The sequence below is a fragment of the Mesoplodon bidens genome (genome assembly GCF_964165515.1).
Source record: "Mesoplodon bidens genome assembly, chromosome: 11".
Classification (NCBI taxonomy): Eukaryota; Metazoa; Chordata; class Mammalia; order Artiodactyla; family Ziphiidae; genus Mesoplodon; species Mesoplodon bidens.
This window is the reverse complement of record NC_138167.1, coordinates 57629657-57646092: the sequence shown is the minus strand read 5'-3', so window position 1 is coordinate 57646092 and position 16436 is coordinate 57629657. Positions and strand designations below refer to the sequence as shown.

Genomic DNA, 16436 nt, shown 5'->3' with positions numbered 1-16436 from the left:
ACCCGGCAGAAGGCAGTGACCAGGGGCAGCAGAGCAGCTGCGATGCCGTGCTCATCCAGGGAGGTGCAGTCCTGCGGTAGGGCCGGGGGCGTCGGATCCCGGCCCCGTGCCATTCTCACCCCCACCAGCACCGCCGACAGAGCAGCACCTCCCGTCAGTCCCTGAACCGTCTGCACCAGCTCCCCAGGGCTGCTCGGAGGTTGAGGGCAGGAGGCCCCTGCACCAGCCTCCCACAAGGATTCTCCCAACGCCACCCTCACCGGCAGACCGGGGTCTCCCCAGTTGTCGGCACCACCAGAAGATGCACCCTTATGGGTAGGCCGGGGAAACCCTGCCCGGCCCCACCCTGTGGCCATAGCGCCAGCAGGGTGTGAGGCCCGGCCTCACCTGCAGACAGCAGTTCATCATGCGGACCACGAAGTCGAACTGCTGGTGGTCAAGGACCGCCCGGTTCTGCTGCACGTGCAGGTGCAGCTCCTGGGCAAGGCAGCGGCGGGCCGCACGCCCCTTCAGGGCCCTCAGCACAGCTGGAAGCAGCTGCGGAGGGGGAAACAAGGGGATGAGGGCACGAGCCTATGTGGACCCAACCGTGCCCTGATGCACAGGGAAGGCCTGGCCCAGACGTGGGGGCCAGAGCCCGGGCTCTCAGCACAGAGGAGACCGGAAGCCATCCGGTCAGGTGTGCCCAGACTTGGGGCTTCACTGCCCAAGACAGACCAACGCTCTAGTGGAGCCAGCCCCCCGACACGAACCTCACGACACTGCCAGTGCTCTGAGCGAGGCCCCACGGCCAGCCAGGGCCCCAGCGCCTAGAACGCACAAGCCTAACGCAGAGCCAGCACCCGGCTCAGCACTGGGTGGGCCACAGAAAGGGCTGCACTCGTCCTGTTGATACTACCGCACACTGTGAAACAACCAGGAACCCGATAAAGGGCTGGTTTAAGAATTAGGTGCTTCACAGAGAACCACGCAGCTGTGAAACACAAGACAGACTCAAACTGGCTGTCCTAAGAGACCCAAAGTGTCAGTGGACATCACAGAGGGCAGAATGCTAAATGAGCTCCACTTTCTGCAAGTAAAAAAAAAAAAAGACACGTGTGAGTCTACACTAGTTTTCGTGAGAGATAAAGAAGAGACTTAACAGTAGGAACTTTTAGAGCATTCTGACGACTAAAAGTTGAAGAAAATCCCTCCCGCTGAGCCTCCCCAGCAGGCTGCACCCAGCTGTTCTGAGGTGGACCTGGCGTCCACCTGCCCTTCTTGCCAGCCCAGCTCCCTCCAGCCGCCTGCAGGAGAACGAGGGCCAGGGCTCCTCTGAGAGCCGCTGCCCTGGCCCAGGCCGCCCCCACCCAGAGCCCCCAGCGCTCCCTGTGCCCGGGTTACCCTCACCTTCTTGGCCTCAAGCATCTTCCCCTCGAACACGTAGGAGATGCAGTTCCGGACTACCTCCAGCCGGCGCGCGCTGTTGCCGTGGAGCCCACTGCTCCGCTCCAGTATGGCGGCTGGGGAGCAGAGAACGTGCTCACTTCTGACCTCATGTCCACCCTCGGCCACACTCAGGCTCCCCGTCCCGGTTACGCACTCATGGGGGGTCCTGAGGGCACGGTGGTCCTCTTCTCGGCCTTCACGGCTGGGGGTGCGCCCTGCATCTTGGCTGTGGCCTGATCCACGATCCACTGCACCATGCCCTCGTCTAGCCGGGGGAAGGGCCGGGGCGCCCGCCGCAGGTGACTGGCCTCCCCTGGTCTCTGCACCTTGTGCATAGCCACGGCAGGGTACGGGTTCTCCTGGCGGGGGGGACACAGGCAGGATGGGCAAGCAGCCCAGGCCAGGGCAGTACAGTGACCTCACCAGGCCAGCCCGCCCCCTCGTGCTGCCTGCCTTACGTTCTTGTAGAGCTGCTCTGCCAGTTCCTTGACATGACGCAGGACACGCTGGGGGTGGCTGTCATCCGCCCGCATCCGTGCCACCTCGTGGGCCACCAGCTGGGGGAGGAAGCAGGGTCAGGCGGGCTGGCTGGGGCGGAGTTGGGGGTGACGGCGGCTCCTCCCAGGTGGGGTCGGGGCGCACCTCATCAAATAGGTCCGTAGGACGGTAGGGGACCCCACGCTCCGACACAAAGCCTGCAAAGGCCATGCCCTCCAACACCTTCATCAGGAAATCATCCTCCACCAGCCCACGCTGGCCCAGGAAGGCTGCCTGCGGTGAACAAAGAGGTCAGCCCCTCAGGCACTCACCTTCTGCCCAGCCCTGCCCCCGCCTGGCGCCCACCTTATGGAAGCGGATGACAGGCTCCGGGTGGATGCGGACCATGTGCAGACACCAGCGGTAGCCTTGCAGGAGCTGAGCAAAGAGCCGCAGAAAGACGGCGCGCAGCTCCTTATCCTGGGGCACACGTGAGGGCAGGTGAGTGCCAGGCCCTAAGCCTTCAGGCACCTCGCCCTCCTGATCCTCCAACCTTCCTCCACACAAGCCACAGTGCCTCCTCTAAGACTCAGTGCCGACGGTCACTGCTGTGCAGGACCCCCCGAGGCTCACACCCACCCCACTCGGCCCTGGCGACCCCCTGGAGGAGCGCTCAGCACCGGGTGGGCCTGGGCCCCCAGAGGGGCAGCGACCCCCACCTGCATCTTCAGGGAGGAAGTGGACGTCGTAGGTGGAGGGAAGGCAAGATCTGCCAGCTCCAGCTCTGGATCCAGGACCTGTGGAAGCAGCGGGGAGCAGGGTCAGCTGCACACCAGCCCCAGGCTCTGGGTTCCCCTGGCCACCAAGTGACCCCACCCCAGCCTGCCCGAGGCACCAGCCTCCCCAAGGCCCCTGGTCCTGCCTCACCATGCTCAGAATACTGTGCGTCTGGCTCTGCAGTGGCTCTGGCAGGGGCGGAATGTGCACACACTCGGGCACAGTCACCGTCCCGCCATCGAGATCAGCAACAATCACATCCAGCTGTGGACCAAAGGGAGCAAGAGGTCAGGGAGCCGCGGGCTGGTCAGCAGGGCCTGGGGTCAGCGCAGCCTGGAGCAGCGAGGCAGACACCAAGCAGGGCCCTCACCAGCTCCTGGGCCTCTGCCTGGAAGGCAGCGTTGACTCCGATGATGAAGGGTGTGGGCGTGCTGAGCACCTCCAGGAGCTGCGCCGGCAGGATGGGCACGTAGGTGAAACTGCAACAGGCCAAGGCTCAGCGCGACAGCCCGAGGGCTGGGGCGGAGCGGAGGGACTGCGGGGCAGTGGGCAACAGTAAGGTAAGCACCTGTATCTGAGAGGGAAGAGCAGCGCCAGGAGTCCCCGGCAGGCGTCCGAGAGCCGCTGGTAGCTCCGGGACAGGAAGAGCACCTTGTGCTCCGTGAGCGCCGCGCAGAACAGAGACAGCACGTTGGTGATGCCTGAGGAGGAGGACAGGCGCCCGCCCTGCAGTGAAACCTCGGTGTCTGTCCACCAGCACCGGGAGGGGAGAGGAAGGACTGTGCGGGGGCTGGGGCTGGGGGCACCAGGCTCACCCAGCTGGCGGAAAAGCAGGGCCACACTGCAGCGGCTAATGGGCAGCGAGTCGGTGAGTGGGGTCTGGATGACCTGCCGGTCCCCAGCCCCCAAGGAGATGGTTCTCTGTGGAGAGAGAGGGACCAGTGCTCAGCAGCTCCACCCAGACCTGGGTCATCCCCAGCTTCACAGCCTCAGGCAGGCCTGGGGGAATGACAGAGCCTGAGGTGGGACTGGCCAGGACGGGCAGCACGGCACAAGGGAAAGGCCACGCCCAGCCTCTGTCGGCCCAAGCAGTGCTGCAGAGAAAACTCTGGGCCTCTGACCTGGGGTGGGGACGGGGCCTGGGTGGGCAGAAGAAACAAAGAATCCGTACCACTCCGTCCTCAACAGAGTCCAGCTGCACGGGACAGACAGGCAGAGAGACACAGTTAGACACACCCACACGCGGGGACACAGACGGGGGGTGGACAGATAAGCCAATACTGACACCCAGAGACAGGCACACCCAAGGAGGGAGAGGACAGAGGAGCCAAAGGGTGCCAGGTGGAGAGCCAGGCGCGAGAGGGGACACGAGACAGGCAGGGCTAAGCAAAGAGGACAGGCGGCGGTACCAAGACGCAGGACAGGGTCGGGGGATGGGGCCACGCTCTGCCCAGGCCGGACTCCGAACGCCTACCAGCCCCCACCCCGTGGCCTCAGGCACCAGCGGGTCCTGTGGCTGCAGGTGGACAGCAGCTGCCTCCTGACCCACCTGTGAGCCCCCGGCCAGAGGGATGATGCACGTCAGCAGGTTCCCAACCACGTTCTCCAGGCCCACGTTCAGGCCCTCCACATGGATGGTGTAGATGAGACCCAGGCTGTTCTGCAAGGACCACAGATCGGGGAATGATGGCCCAGCCAGCGGGAGCACCCCGCATCCTGCCCTGTGCCCTGGCTGCCCGCCTCACCCTGAACACCTCCACATGGTCCAGTCGAGACACCAGCACCAGCGTCTTTGGAGCAAACAGCTGACTGGGCGGGCCAGGAGTTGCGGGTGACAGTCCCACTGGGCCTCCCTCACCTGCCTCCTCTTCCCTCTCGGCAGTGTCCTCGGTGCACAGCCCTTCCTGTGGACAGAAGCCCCATGTGCCAGGCTCTCAGGCAGGTCTCCTGAGGCCTGGCGGGGGGTGGTGGGGGACACGGGACACAGGTGACTCAAGACAGGACTAGCCCTCTGGAAACTTCAGCCTCTGTGGGGTTGGGTCGCCAGGACCAGACACACACAGGGAGACACACACAGGACAGAGGGAGTCGGCCACAGCCAGAGGCTCGGCCCCTGAAGGGTCACCTGTGTGGGCTCCACGGGCTCCCAGAACGTCAAGCATGCGCAGTAGTGCCGCTCGGAGTTGATATCGGTGAGGACAGCAACAAAGAAGGTCGGCGGGTTCCTCTCGGGACACAGCTGCCACCCACTGGGCTGGCAAAACTACAGGGAGGACGGGGACAGGGGTCAGCAGTCAGTTCCCTCTAGCCCACTGCCTGCGAGGGACTGCACAGCCAGGGCCTGGAGGCCGGGTTCCAGTGCAGCCAGCAGCACCCTGCTCTGCGACCCACGTGCCTTGCCTCCTGGACCTCAGCCTTCTCACCCACAAAAGGGAGTAAGAGCCTCCGGCCTCACTGTGCAGGGCGAGAACCCTGTGACGCAGGGCACGGTCCCCACCATCACGAGGGAGGGACAACAGGACGTGATGTGGGCACCAAGCGCCCAACCAGTCAAGGCTGCACCCGCGCCCTACGTTCTCCAATGCAGTTGATGTCTCCTTGTACCCAGTGGGGTCCTCACGGTGCCTGCCCCCCACCGTCTCAGCACCCCAGCCCTCGGCTCCAGGCCCTGGGGGAGCACCCACACTCACCAGCTCGATGCCCTGGGGGAACGGGTTGTCCTCCCAGTCCTTCTCTGGGAAGCGCTGCAGGATCTGGCCCTGGCCTTCCCCACTCCCTGAGGACAGGAACAGGGGTCAGAGCACCTACCACCTCCCACACCCGCACCCGGTCAGGAGCCTCGAGGGTCTGAGTGGAAACATCTCACCCATCCTGGCCCTCATGTGGCACCAGACCAGCCCCAGCTCCCAAACCTATGGTTTCCCTAAAGACAGTCCTGTGAGGAGGGGCCACTAGGCAGCCACAGACCCCAGGACCACCAGAGGGCATAGAGAGAAGCCCCTGCTGTGGGGTCGGGGTCCCTGCAAGCCTCTGGCTGGGCCAGGCACCAAGAGCACAGGAGGCCCATCACAGATGCAGAAAACAAACTTATGGTTACGGTGGGGGGGAAGGGGGGGATAAATTGGGAGATTGGGACTGACATATACATATTGGGACTGACATATGCCCACTGTATATAAAACAGATAACTAATAAGGACCTACTGTATAACACAGGGACCTCTACTCAGTACTCTGCAATGAACTTAACGGGAAAAGAATCTAAAAAAGTGGATATACGTATATGTATAACTGGTTCACTTTGCTGTACAGCAGAAACTAACACAACATTACAAATCAACTATACTCCAATAGAAAAAAATTTTTAAATGACCTGGAAATTTTAAAAAATAAAGTAAAATAAAATAAACTGTGAGAGCCTCAAAAAAAAAAAAAAAAAAAGGGCACAGGAGCCCCAGCCCAGGGGAGTAGGGGGAGATACTCCCACCCCCACTAGCCCCCTCCTGGGTCCCGCCCACTGTGTCAACACCCCCAGCCAGAACCCACACCCAGCCTGCCACGTGCCAGCGTGCCCGCCCAACTGCATAGCACCTGCCCCTGCAGCAAGGGGAGAACTGTTCCCGACTGTTCCACAGCCAGCGCCCAGCTTAGGCACTTGGCCCACAGCCCTGCTCCCTGCCTCCGCCTCACCTGCCAGCCCTGGGCCCAACTGAGAGGTGCAGAGGTCTCACACCTGCCACCTGTGCCGGCGGAAGGACCACCTGTGCCTACAGCCTCGAACTGCTGCTTGTCCCCGCTGCCTCAAGAGGCAGAGGTGACAAGCAAAGGTCCCAGAAGACAGCCAGAGATGGGGTGGGGCTGGCAGGGAAGCCAGGAGTGCTCTCCTGAGCCCTGTGGATGCTGGCACACAGGCCTGCTCCCTGCCTGCAAAGGCCACCTTGCACACAGCCACAGACCAGGTCGCCATGTGCAGCCCTGAGGGTCCTCTAGACCAGGGAGAAGGGCATGTCCCTGCACCCAGCCTGCTAGCTCCCCATGTGTTCCCCAGAGACCCCCCTCCACTCCCAAAACCACTTGGTCCGCTAAGCCCCCTCGGGTCTGCTTCCCCCACTTCATGCCCAGGGCAGTGCTCCCAGGTCCAGTCCACACTGGCAGGGCCAGCTGGAGGCCCCTGCCTCTTGCCCACCCTTTGTGGAGACAAACCTGGAGGCATGACGAGGGTCAAGGCGGGGAAGCACTCGCCCGGGCGTCGTGGACGAAGGACGCGGGTCCCTGCTCTGCCCCCAGCTCCCACCCAGCGTGGCAGCAGCTTGAAGCAGGAAAGAGCTCTCCACCTTCACCTCCCACACTCGACAAGCAGGTGCAGCCCTCTGCTCAGACCAGCCTCAACGCTGCTGCCCACACCAGCAGAAGAGCAGTGGCGCATAGGGAAGGCCCAGAAAGCCACCGTGTGCAGCCTCTGAGGACCTGTGAGATGCAGCCCCACGTCCAGCCTGTCTGGTCCACCTGTGACCTGAGTGGGCACAGGAGCCTCAGACCAAGCAGGGGGCCTGGGCACAGGCCTGGACCCAAGGGCACTGGCAAACGGACCGCAGCAGCCCAAGAGCACACACTCCCCAGGCCCCCAGAGGCAGAGAAGCTGGGCTGCAATCTTAGGAACCCGCCACCCTCCAGGATCACGGAGGCAATGCCAAAAAGGCCAGCAGCAGGCAGGTTGCTGCTGGCTGGGGGAGCAGGGGTAGTGAGGGGCTGTGCCTCTGACTCACCAAACCTCAGCTTCCTGCTCCCCTCCCCCTCCCACACTGACACTGAGAGGAGGTGGCAGACAAGACAGGGTGGGGGAGGACAGGTGTCTGCTGGTGACACACACACACACACACACACACACACACACACACACACACACACACACACACACACACACACACACACACACACACACACACACACACACACACACACACACACACACACACACACACACACACACACACACACACACACACACACACCCGGGTCCATCCAGGCCCACTCCCAAGGGCCCCCCCTCAAATCACCCTGAACTGTGGCTCCTCCCCCAGGGCCAACTTGTGTGCAACCCCAAACCACCATCTGGGCTCAGCCCTGGCTGGCACCCAGGGCTCACCCAGTCCCTGCCACGAGGCAGCAGCAGGAGGAAGGAAGGGGGTGTGTGCGGATGGGGACGGTAGCCTCTGCCCCATCTCCCTCCCAAAGCCAGTGGGCAGGTGGCCTTCAGGGGGCTGCTCTCCACAGCCTCTCCCCAGGGAAGTGGGCAGAGTGGCTGGCCACTGGCCACTGCCCACCCTCCCTACCCCATTCATCGTATGGAACGTCTACTCCCACGTGCAGGGCTCCACCCTCCAAAGAACTGAGCGCAGGCTTTCCTGGAGGTGTCCAGGCCACCTACAGGGTTGGTGGGGGGAGGGCACTAGGCAGGTGAGCATCCCCCCGCCAGCTCCTCCTCTGGGCCATCATGGTCCCAAACTTGGCCCTCAGGTCTCAGCCCAAAGAGAGTCACCTCCTCTAGCCAGCTCTCTGCACCCTGCCCAAGTCTGGGGCCTGCAGTGGGACCCCAAGAACCTCCCACCCTCTGCCACAGCCTTCTGGGATTCCTGGTGCACCTGTTGGCCAGCTGAGCCAGACAGGAGCTCCATGAGCAAGAAGCTACATCTCCGCGTCCAGCGCTGCACAGCCCTCGGCCTAATTAGGGCTTGCTGATCACAGACAGCCGCTGCACCACCCTCCCCCCATGATCAGCCCCGCTCACACCCCACAGGCAAACAGGTTCCTCAGTAGGAAGTCCAGGGCAGCTTCCGGAGCCCCAAGGCACACCAGCGCTCGCCGGCCCTCCCTGGAAGGGCACACCGTGGATATGTCCTGACTCCCTCACCCTTCTCAAGAGACCCCAGCCCATGCCTCAGCTCTGTGCCAACAGGGGCCGGGCTGCAATCTGCCTGCTGGCCTGAATCCTGGGGGTGGGGGTAGGGCTCTGCCACATCTCCCAGTGTCCCCCACCCAGTAGAGCTCTTGAGGCCGTGAAGGGGACCTACAGCAGCTGAGTCCCCTGCCCCACCAGAGGTGCCCCACCTTGGGGTAGACAAGAGAGAGGACACCTCCACCCCATGGTGACAGGACTAATCCAACCAGCACAGCCGTGCGTCACAGGGCGGGACTCGGGGGGCCCTAGGAGGAAGGGCACAGAGGTCCCCTGAGACACAGACGGGGACAAGAGCTGTGTCCCCACAGCCAGCCCCAGGGCGGGGAACACAGAGCTCACGTCCGTCATCTGCTGGCAACGCCGTCACCAGTGCCAGGCTCCGATGCCTGGGCCGGCCCAGGCCAGCATGTGCTGTGGGCAGAGGCGAGGGAGGATGGCAGCCTCCTCTGCCCGCCCCTCCCCACACCCAGCACACACGCCCTGAGACTAGCTGGGCCGGGACCGTAGGAAGGACGGCACCGTCCTGCTGCAAACTCAACCTCCCACCTCAACACAAACCTCAACACACGACAAGTGCAGAGGGGCTGCAACCTCTCCAACCTCCTCAGTCAGACCCGACTGGCTCTGACCCAAGGACTTGGACCCTTGGGCTCCCAGGGTGGGGCTGGGAGCCAGCCAAGGCCATCCCAAACAGCCCCAACCTGCTCCAGAGAGAGGGCAGGAACATGGGTGGGGAGAGTAGATGGGGCTGAGGAATGTGGCCAGCTCAACATGGTCAGGACCAAAAGAGGCCAGGCCAGGGGTGGAAAGTCTTCTTCTCAGATGTTTGGGGGTGGAAACCTCAGCACCAGAAGAGGGGTCCAGCCCCTCCTCCCTGGCAGATATGCACTCGGCCATCTGGTCAGATCAAAGACACACTCTGGCACTGGTCACACCGTGTAAGATCAGCTGACCACCATCAGGGCACTCCCAGGCCAGGAACTGGGCAAGGCAGTCTCTCTGGCCCCCACGATGTCCCCAGGGCTGGGCCAGGGTGCAATACAGGCTAAACCCATGTCCCTAGTGAAGGAGCTCCCCCAGCTCACCAAGGGAGGAGCCTACACCTTCTGAGATGAATGAAAGGGAACCACCCAAGCTCCTCCCTGCCCTCCTGCCTGGAGCGGTCTGCCAGGTAGTAACTGTGAAACCAGGGTACTTCCTCAGTTAGGACTCTGGGACTCAGCATCCAGAAGCTCCAGACCGGATGTCCAGATCCAGGCCAAGGACAAGCCTTCTACCACTCTTGCACTCTCCACTGAACCCTAAAGACCCTATGTCTTGCCCTAGTGTCCTAGGCTTGACAGCACGCACGGGTGCCCACTGTCTGTGCCAAGTGGTGTCCACACACTGGCTGCTCAGCATTAACAAGACACCCATCACCTCCTGGAGCCTCTGCGTGAACAGCCCCATGTGTGTATGTCCACCTTGTGCTCACAGCAGCCTGGGAGGTCTGTGTCACTCACCCTACCCCCAGAGGAGGAAGGTGAGGTGCGGAGGGCCGAAAGGCTGGTCCAAGGTCACAGAGGTATCACACGGCAAAGCGGGGACCACTGAGCCTCGTGCGGTGCTCCTCTGCTTCAGACTTCCCCACCACCCCGCTCTGCCCGCAGTCCCACAGCCGCGATTCCAGCTCGTGGGCTTGTTTCTCACAGGGATGGACCAGTATGCCAAGGGAGGCCCTGAGGCTGGGTAGCCAGCCAGCAGCTGACCAGCTCCAACCCCGGAAGACAGTGGTTAGGGGGCTCCATGGCCCCCCAGCCCTACTGAAGAGGACATCTTGAGAATCACTCCTTCCAGTCACTTGGGGTGAGCAGGTGGGGTGAGCAGGCACTGTGGCCGCCAGCCTTCTCCCCTGCTCTGCTCAGAGGCCACACACACCTGGGGTGCCCACCGCCCGTGTGGCTCCAGCCAGCTTGTCACGGAGCCCACCCATGCCTCCTCTCACCTCCCTCACATTCACTCCAGCTGCCACCACCATCAGCATGCCTCCCACACTGCCCTCAGCGTCCTCAGCCTCCAAGCTCACTCTGCTCATGCAGCCCCTGCCCTGGCACGCAGCCTGGGGGCCCTCACGCTGGGGCAGCACCTTGGCCAGCCTTGTCTCCCTGGATCCAGTGCACCCTGCTGCTGCAGTTGGCATGTCCTCCTCACTGCCCCCTCCTCACATGCCCTGGAGTAGACGGCTCTCCCTCTGGGCCTGTTCAACACTGACAGTGAGCCTGCCACGTGCAGACTGCAGGACGAGGACAACTGGTCCTTGCCCACAAGAACGCCCTCCCTGAAGGGAGAGACATGCTCATGACTGAGGGTGTCGGGATGGATACGACAGGAGGAGCGGAGAGGAGGAGTGAGTGTTGAGAGAAAGGGCATGAGGAGGGTCTGGAGAGTGTGGAGTCCAGCAGGTACAGGCTCAGCAAGAAGAAAAGCAAAGAGGAGCGCAAGTCCGGGTCCTGGATGGTGACAGAGGCAGCTGGGGTGACAAGAAGCAGGGTAGACTGGGGGTCTCGACCCCACTCTCAGGCTCAAGGTTCAGCCCCAGACTGACCACACAGCCACCCCACCCCACCAATGACACGCGTGCCCTCCTGCAGTTTAGGATCTGAGACCCCAGCTTAGCTCTGGGGTAGCCTGGGTGCGAGTCCCAGCCCCTCTGGGGGCTCAGACCAGGCACTCAACCTCTCTGCCCTGACTGCACTCTACACATGGGGGCAATGACAGGAAAACCTCGGTGGGCTGCTGGGAGGAAGAAGTGAGATCACGCACACAAAGGGCTGTGCAGGGCCTGGCACGCTGAGTGCACACCCCAACGCCGCTGTCTCCACGGCTGTTGCTGATGTCACTGTCAGGCTGTTTTCTCCTACCCCCTGGGCTGAAGCGCTCTCAGACACGGGCGCTGACCCTAGACACGGACCTCCTGGCCATCGGCACCAGTCACCACACCACTCTCCCACCCAGGGCTTGGCTGCAGGCGTGAAGTCGGCAGGCGCTCCTCCAGGAACACTCCTCTCTCCTCTCCACAGCTCCTCCTGAAGTCCTCCGAGTTCCAACTCAAACACCACCTCTTCGAGCAGTAGTCCCTGAATCCCACCCCTTTTCTGCATGCTCCCCAGCCTCCAGTACCTGAGACACGGCCCGGAGGCTCCAGACCAGAGGCACTGGGGGTCAGAGGAGGGGCTAGCAAGTGAGCGTTCCGTGCCCCTGGAAGCAGAGCCGCCCGGCAGTCCGCCAAGGCTGAGAGAGCCCATCCCACCCAACTGGGAGTCGGGAGGCCGAGCCGCCCCAGGGCCCTCCCACCTCCGGGGCGACGCCGAGGCGCTGTCGGCCCGGCTCTGCGCTGACTGGGGTGGGCAATCTCGGCCCGCCCCGTCTCGCCGCGCTGCCCACCTCGGGGAGGTCGGCCCGCCGTGACCCCCGACCCCGGACCCCGAACCAGGGCGGCAGGTGCCCGGCTGACCCTGGGGCTGCCCCGCCGCCCCGGCTGACCCTTCCCGGCTCCCGGTCCCCGGCCCTCAGCCCTCGGCCGCGCGCCGGCACTCACCGCGCGGGTGCGGCCCGAACGCCACCAGCACGAAGTAGTCCGCGAGCCGCGCCATGGCGAGGGGCGCGGGCGGGCTCCGCGGCTCGGGGACGCGAGGACGGCGCTCTCATGGCCCGGCCCCGGCCCTGGCCCGCGCACCCGGGACGCCTCGGGCCCGCTCCACGGCGGCGGCCAGGGCTCCAGCCGCCATCTTCCCAGCCAGCCGGCCCGCCCGGCCGCGCCGTGCGCCTGCGCTGCCTCGCCCCGCCCCCCCTGTGGGCGGGGTCCGGAGCGAAGCTCCCTCATTGGACCAGCGGCGCGGGCTCGGTTCCCGGGGGCGGGATTCAGCCGCTCACCACCCTCAAGCGGTGACAGCGACGGAGGCTCGGGCGGGTCAGCGGCATGCGCGGGCCGGGTCAGAGCGCGCCTCGCCGTCGCGGCTCCCACGCAGGGCGGAGAGGGGTCGGGCTCCGCCTCTGGGAGCTCTGTCTGGGGTCCGCGCGGCTCCCGGGGCTCTCTCCCCCGGCGCTGTCAGTCTGCAGGAAGGCCGGAAGGCCCGGCCCTACCCACAGGTCTCCCAAACTGGGGCCCTAAGCCATCCCCTGGGGCTGCCAGCCTGGTGATAGGGGGGAGTACCCACCCAGGCCCTACCCTTGGGGTTCCCAGCCTGAGGAGGGCTCTGGCCCCACTTGGAAGCCCAGTCTAAGTGAGGTGAAACGCTTAACACATGTACTTTTACTATTTTAATTTCTATTTATTTATTTATTCGTTCATTCATTCATTCATTTATTTATTTTTAGCACATGTACTTTTTTTTTTTTTTTTTTTTTTTTTTTTTTTGGCGGTACGCGGGCCTCTCACTGTTGTGGCCTCTCCCGTTGCGGAGCACAGGCTCCGGACGCGCAGGCTCAGCGGCCATGGCTCACGGGCCCAGCCACTCTGCAGCATGTGCGATCTTCCCGGACCGGGGCACGAACCCATGTCCCCTGCATCGGCAGGCAGACTCTCAACCACTGTGCCACCAGGGAAGCCCAACACATGTACTTTTTAAAAGGCGCGCTGCACGCCCTGCTGTATGTAAAGAGCCGCGTACTAGGCCGTGAGGCGCCAGGGCCCGGGTGCGCTGCTTGGGAGAAGGCTGCACCACTCAGGGTCCCTGACAGTGCCCACCACCCTCAGGGCCGGGGCCGGCCAGGGCCTCCTCCGCAGTGACACAGGGATGGGCAAGGGGGACACAGAGTCCAGGGCAGAACACGCTAGGAGAGGAGATGGGGGTGGGGGGAGGGGGAGCCTCAGGGCTGCTCGCTGACAGGCTGGGAGGGGAAGGCAGGGTTGAACTTGTTTTGGGGTGACTTTGGCTGCTTCAAGAACCCACGAAGGAACAAACTGCTGGCGTTCCTCCTCCACCCCCTCGCAGGGGCCCGCCTGGAGCATGAGTGGAACACAACCCAGAGACAAGAGCTGAGGGGGAAGACCACCAGGCTCCCCTCCCTGCCCCTGGGTACATGCCCAGCCACAGCCTCCTCTGCTTCTGTACGGTACTGGGTAGATAGGCTGAGAACCCCTCCTTTTTGCCCCAGCTGTCTTGAGTTGGCTTTTGTCACTTACACCCAAAAAGGTCCTCACCGCCACATTACCACACCACTGAGCTTGTGCATGGGCAGGCAGTGTGCCAGGGAAGGCCTCTGGCCCAGCACATGAGCCCAGGACTGACTCTTCCACAGAGATGGTGGGGACCCTGCACTCCATTTTCTTCCACCCTCATGCCCTCCTTGCAAGGAGCCCATTTCTTGAGCACCTTGGGTCAAGGGTAGGTTTGGGGTCACTTCTAGACCGTGATAGTCCCTCTCAAGTTCCTTGCTACCACACTGTCCATGTTACCCTCAGAGGCACTTGCTGCTGCCCGCTTCCTCCCAGTGTGGCTCCAGTCACCTGTCATGCTGCCAACATCGTCGCCCCCCGCAACGGTTTTCATTGTCCTCACCTGGCAAACCCCAGCCCCGCACAGTCCCGCCCATCCGTCTCCTCGAGGCCTGCAGCGCCAGCTGGTGCAGAGTAGCCACAGTGACCCCGCGGCCCCAGCTGTGGATGCACTCTCGCCACTGCCCAGCCTGCTGACATCTGGTCAGCTCTGTTCTCTCTGCAGTCTCCTCTGATCCCCTTCCCGTGTCTCAGAAATGACCCCACTGCCCTCCTTCACAGAGAAAACAGACTTGCATCACCCCAAGTCTGCTCCCCTCACCCCCGCCTCCCCCTCCACAGCGACCACAGAGGCTCTGCCCCTCCTGCCCCCTCCCCACCTCTGGCTGTTTGCTAGGTGCCCCCATCCTCAATCTTCCTCTCTATGGATCCTCGCCATCGGGATTAAACTCAGTCTCTCCCACCTTAAAACACTCAAGCAAAACCTCCCTAGATGTTGTCTGCCCAGCCAATTGCCACCCTCGCTTTTCCTGCTCCACGATGATTTCTCTCTAAAGCATTCCTCCAGGGGAACCTCTGGAGGTTCTGTGTGCTTCTTGTGTGTTTCCATGGGTGAGCGGTGCTCTGGGTGGCTCCGCAGAAGCGGATCCTCCACCGAGGACCAGTGGGGGAAGTCCGTGGATTTCCCCTTGGGGGGCACATGGACAGTTACAGACCACAAGTGCCACGAGCTGTGCTGTGCAGGGGCTGTGGGATCACAGGGGGTCTCTGATCCAGTCAAGGGGGATAGGGGTGAAGTAAGCTCCCAGGCTGAGGCCTGAGGCCAGAGGACACCCTGCCTGTGGGCTGTCGGGGAAATGAGACCCTAGGCCTGTGGTGGCAGCCAGTGTTCTGAAAGAAAGAGTGCAGTGGCCGAGGGCCTAAGAGACTGCAAATTTTTTTCTCTTTCTTCTTTATTGGTGGGGTGAGTGATACGGTCCCATGTGTTTTGGAAAGACGGTACTGGCAGCGCTGTGGAAGGCAGATTGAGGAGGATGGGGGTGCTGGTGGGAGAAGCAGTAGCTGCAGAACCGGGCCACCCCTGGGGTCCCTTGCCTGCCCCTCTTCCCACGCTGTCCTCTCTCTTCACTCTCTGTGGTGATGCCCACACACCTCTCACCTCTCAGAGCCTTGCCAGCTCCAAAGCTCCCAGACTGTGTGCCAGGGCTGCCTTCTTTTCAGCCCCAGGCCCAAGACGCTGGAGGCCAGCAAGACATCCCTGCCAGGCTGTCCCCCATGTAGCTAACCCCTCCCCCCACTCTCCCTGCCTCAGCAAACAGATGGGTGGGCTGACCCTCCTCATCAGCCCCCCTGCTCTGCTCTGTTTCTCTGACCCATCCTCTCTGTCCCCACTGCACCCTTCCTGCCAGCCCTTCAGCACCCACCTGCCTGCTGAATTCCACTTTTCTAATATAAATGTGATCACATCACCCACCCTCTTTCCGGTAAAAATAAATAAATAGAAACGAGAATACCTGCTGATGCTTCCCTACCGCTCTTTAACATGGCAGGTGGTCACCACTTGTTGATTTATTCATCCAGCTAATGTTTGTTGAGCTCCCACGGGGTGTGCAGAAGGAGGGACGGAGAGTGACCAGGTCACTTGTGATCACCCGATAGAGGGAGCAAGACTGGGGCAGGGAAGACAGAAGAGGAAATACAAATGGATGCAGAGATGCTCAGATGATCAGAAATGTCTGAGTGTGTGATGGGATAATTGTCCCCTCTCAGAGGGACAAAGGGATGAAGAACCCTGGCACCAAGTCCGTTATCGGTTGACAGTGCATCAGCTTTGTGGAGAGCAGTTTGGCTCCATCTGTCAACACAAACACGGGCTCACCTTCAGCCAGAATTCCCATGTCTACGATAGTATCCTATAGAGACACATCCATGAGCTCATGAAGAAGGGTTCTTGCTCTTGGAAAGCTTGGAAATCACCTAATTGCTTCCCAATAAAGGATCAATTAAGTCACAGGACACCTACATTTTAGTGTAGGATCAACCATAAGAAAGAATGGCAGTCTCTATGTTTACATATATTTTTACCTATATGTGCATATGTGTCTGTATATAGTGCACACACACAGGATGCAACCCCCCGTCAACAAAATGCACACAAGAGAAAGTCAAGAACGGGGCGCCCATCCGGACCTGGGAGAGGAATCCACCGGATGGCAGTGAGAGGTTCTCACTTTCTACTTATTTAAATTTCTTACAAAAACCAGTTAATACTTCAGTAATGGTGCGGGGTGGGGGGTAGAGTTTTTAGGAATAGAGCTGC

The 16436-nt window shown here is 62.0% G+C and overlaps 1 protein-coding gene across 3 annotated transcripts in view; it reads right to left on the bottom strand.

The window, feature by feature from the left end:
* SBF1 (SET binding factor 1) overlaps positions 1 to 12424 on the bottom strand; it is a 28295-nt gene extending 15871 nt beyond the window's left edge. For all 3 annotated transcript variants that reach the window (XM_081247929.1, XM_081247930.1, XM_081247931.1), the window contains exons 1-17: positions 12218 to 12424; positions 5373 to 5458; positions 4808 to 4945; positions 4428 to 4586; positions 4232 to 4342; positions 3498 to 3603; positions 3251 to 3383; positions 3053 to 3161; positions 2833 to 2946; positions 2625 to 2702; positions 2272 to 2385; positions 2071 to 2199; positions 1887 to 1985; positions 1583 to 1787; positions 1390 to 1502; positions 388 to 537; positions 3 to 71 (exon numbers count right to left, since the gene is read on the bottom strand). In XM_081247929.1, the coding sequence (XP_081104055.1) occupies positions 3 to 71; positions 388 to 537; positions 1390 to 1502; positions 1583 to 1787; positions 1887 to 1985; positions 2071 to 2199; positions 2272 to 2385; positions 2625 to 2702; positions 2833 to 2946; positions 3053 to 3161; positions 3251 to 3383; positions 3498 to 3603; positions 4232 to 4342; positions 4428 to 4586; positions 4808 to 4945; positions 5373 to 5458; positions 12218 to 12272 (1968 nt within the window). In that variant the 5' untranslated portion in view covers positions 12273 to 12424. The remainder of the gene's footprint in view (positions 1 to 2; positions 72 to 387; positions 538 to 1389; positions 1503 to 1582; positions 1788 to 1886; positions 1986 to 2070; positions 2200 to 2271; positions 2386 to 2624; positions 2703 to 2832; positions 2947 to 3052; positions 3162 to 3250; positions 3384 to 3497; positions 3604 to 4231; positions 4343 to 4427; positions 4587 to 4807; positions 4946 to 5372; positions 5459 to 12217) is intronic.
* Between the last annotated feature and the right edge of the window lie 4012 nt (positions 12425 to 16436).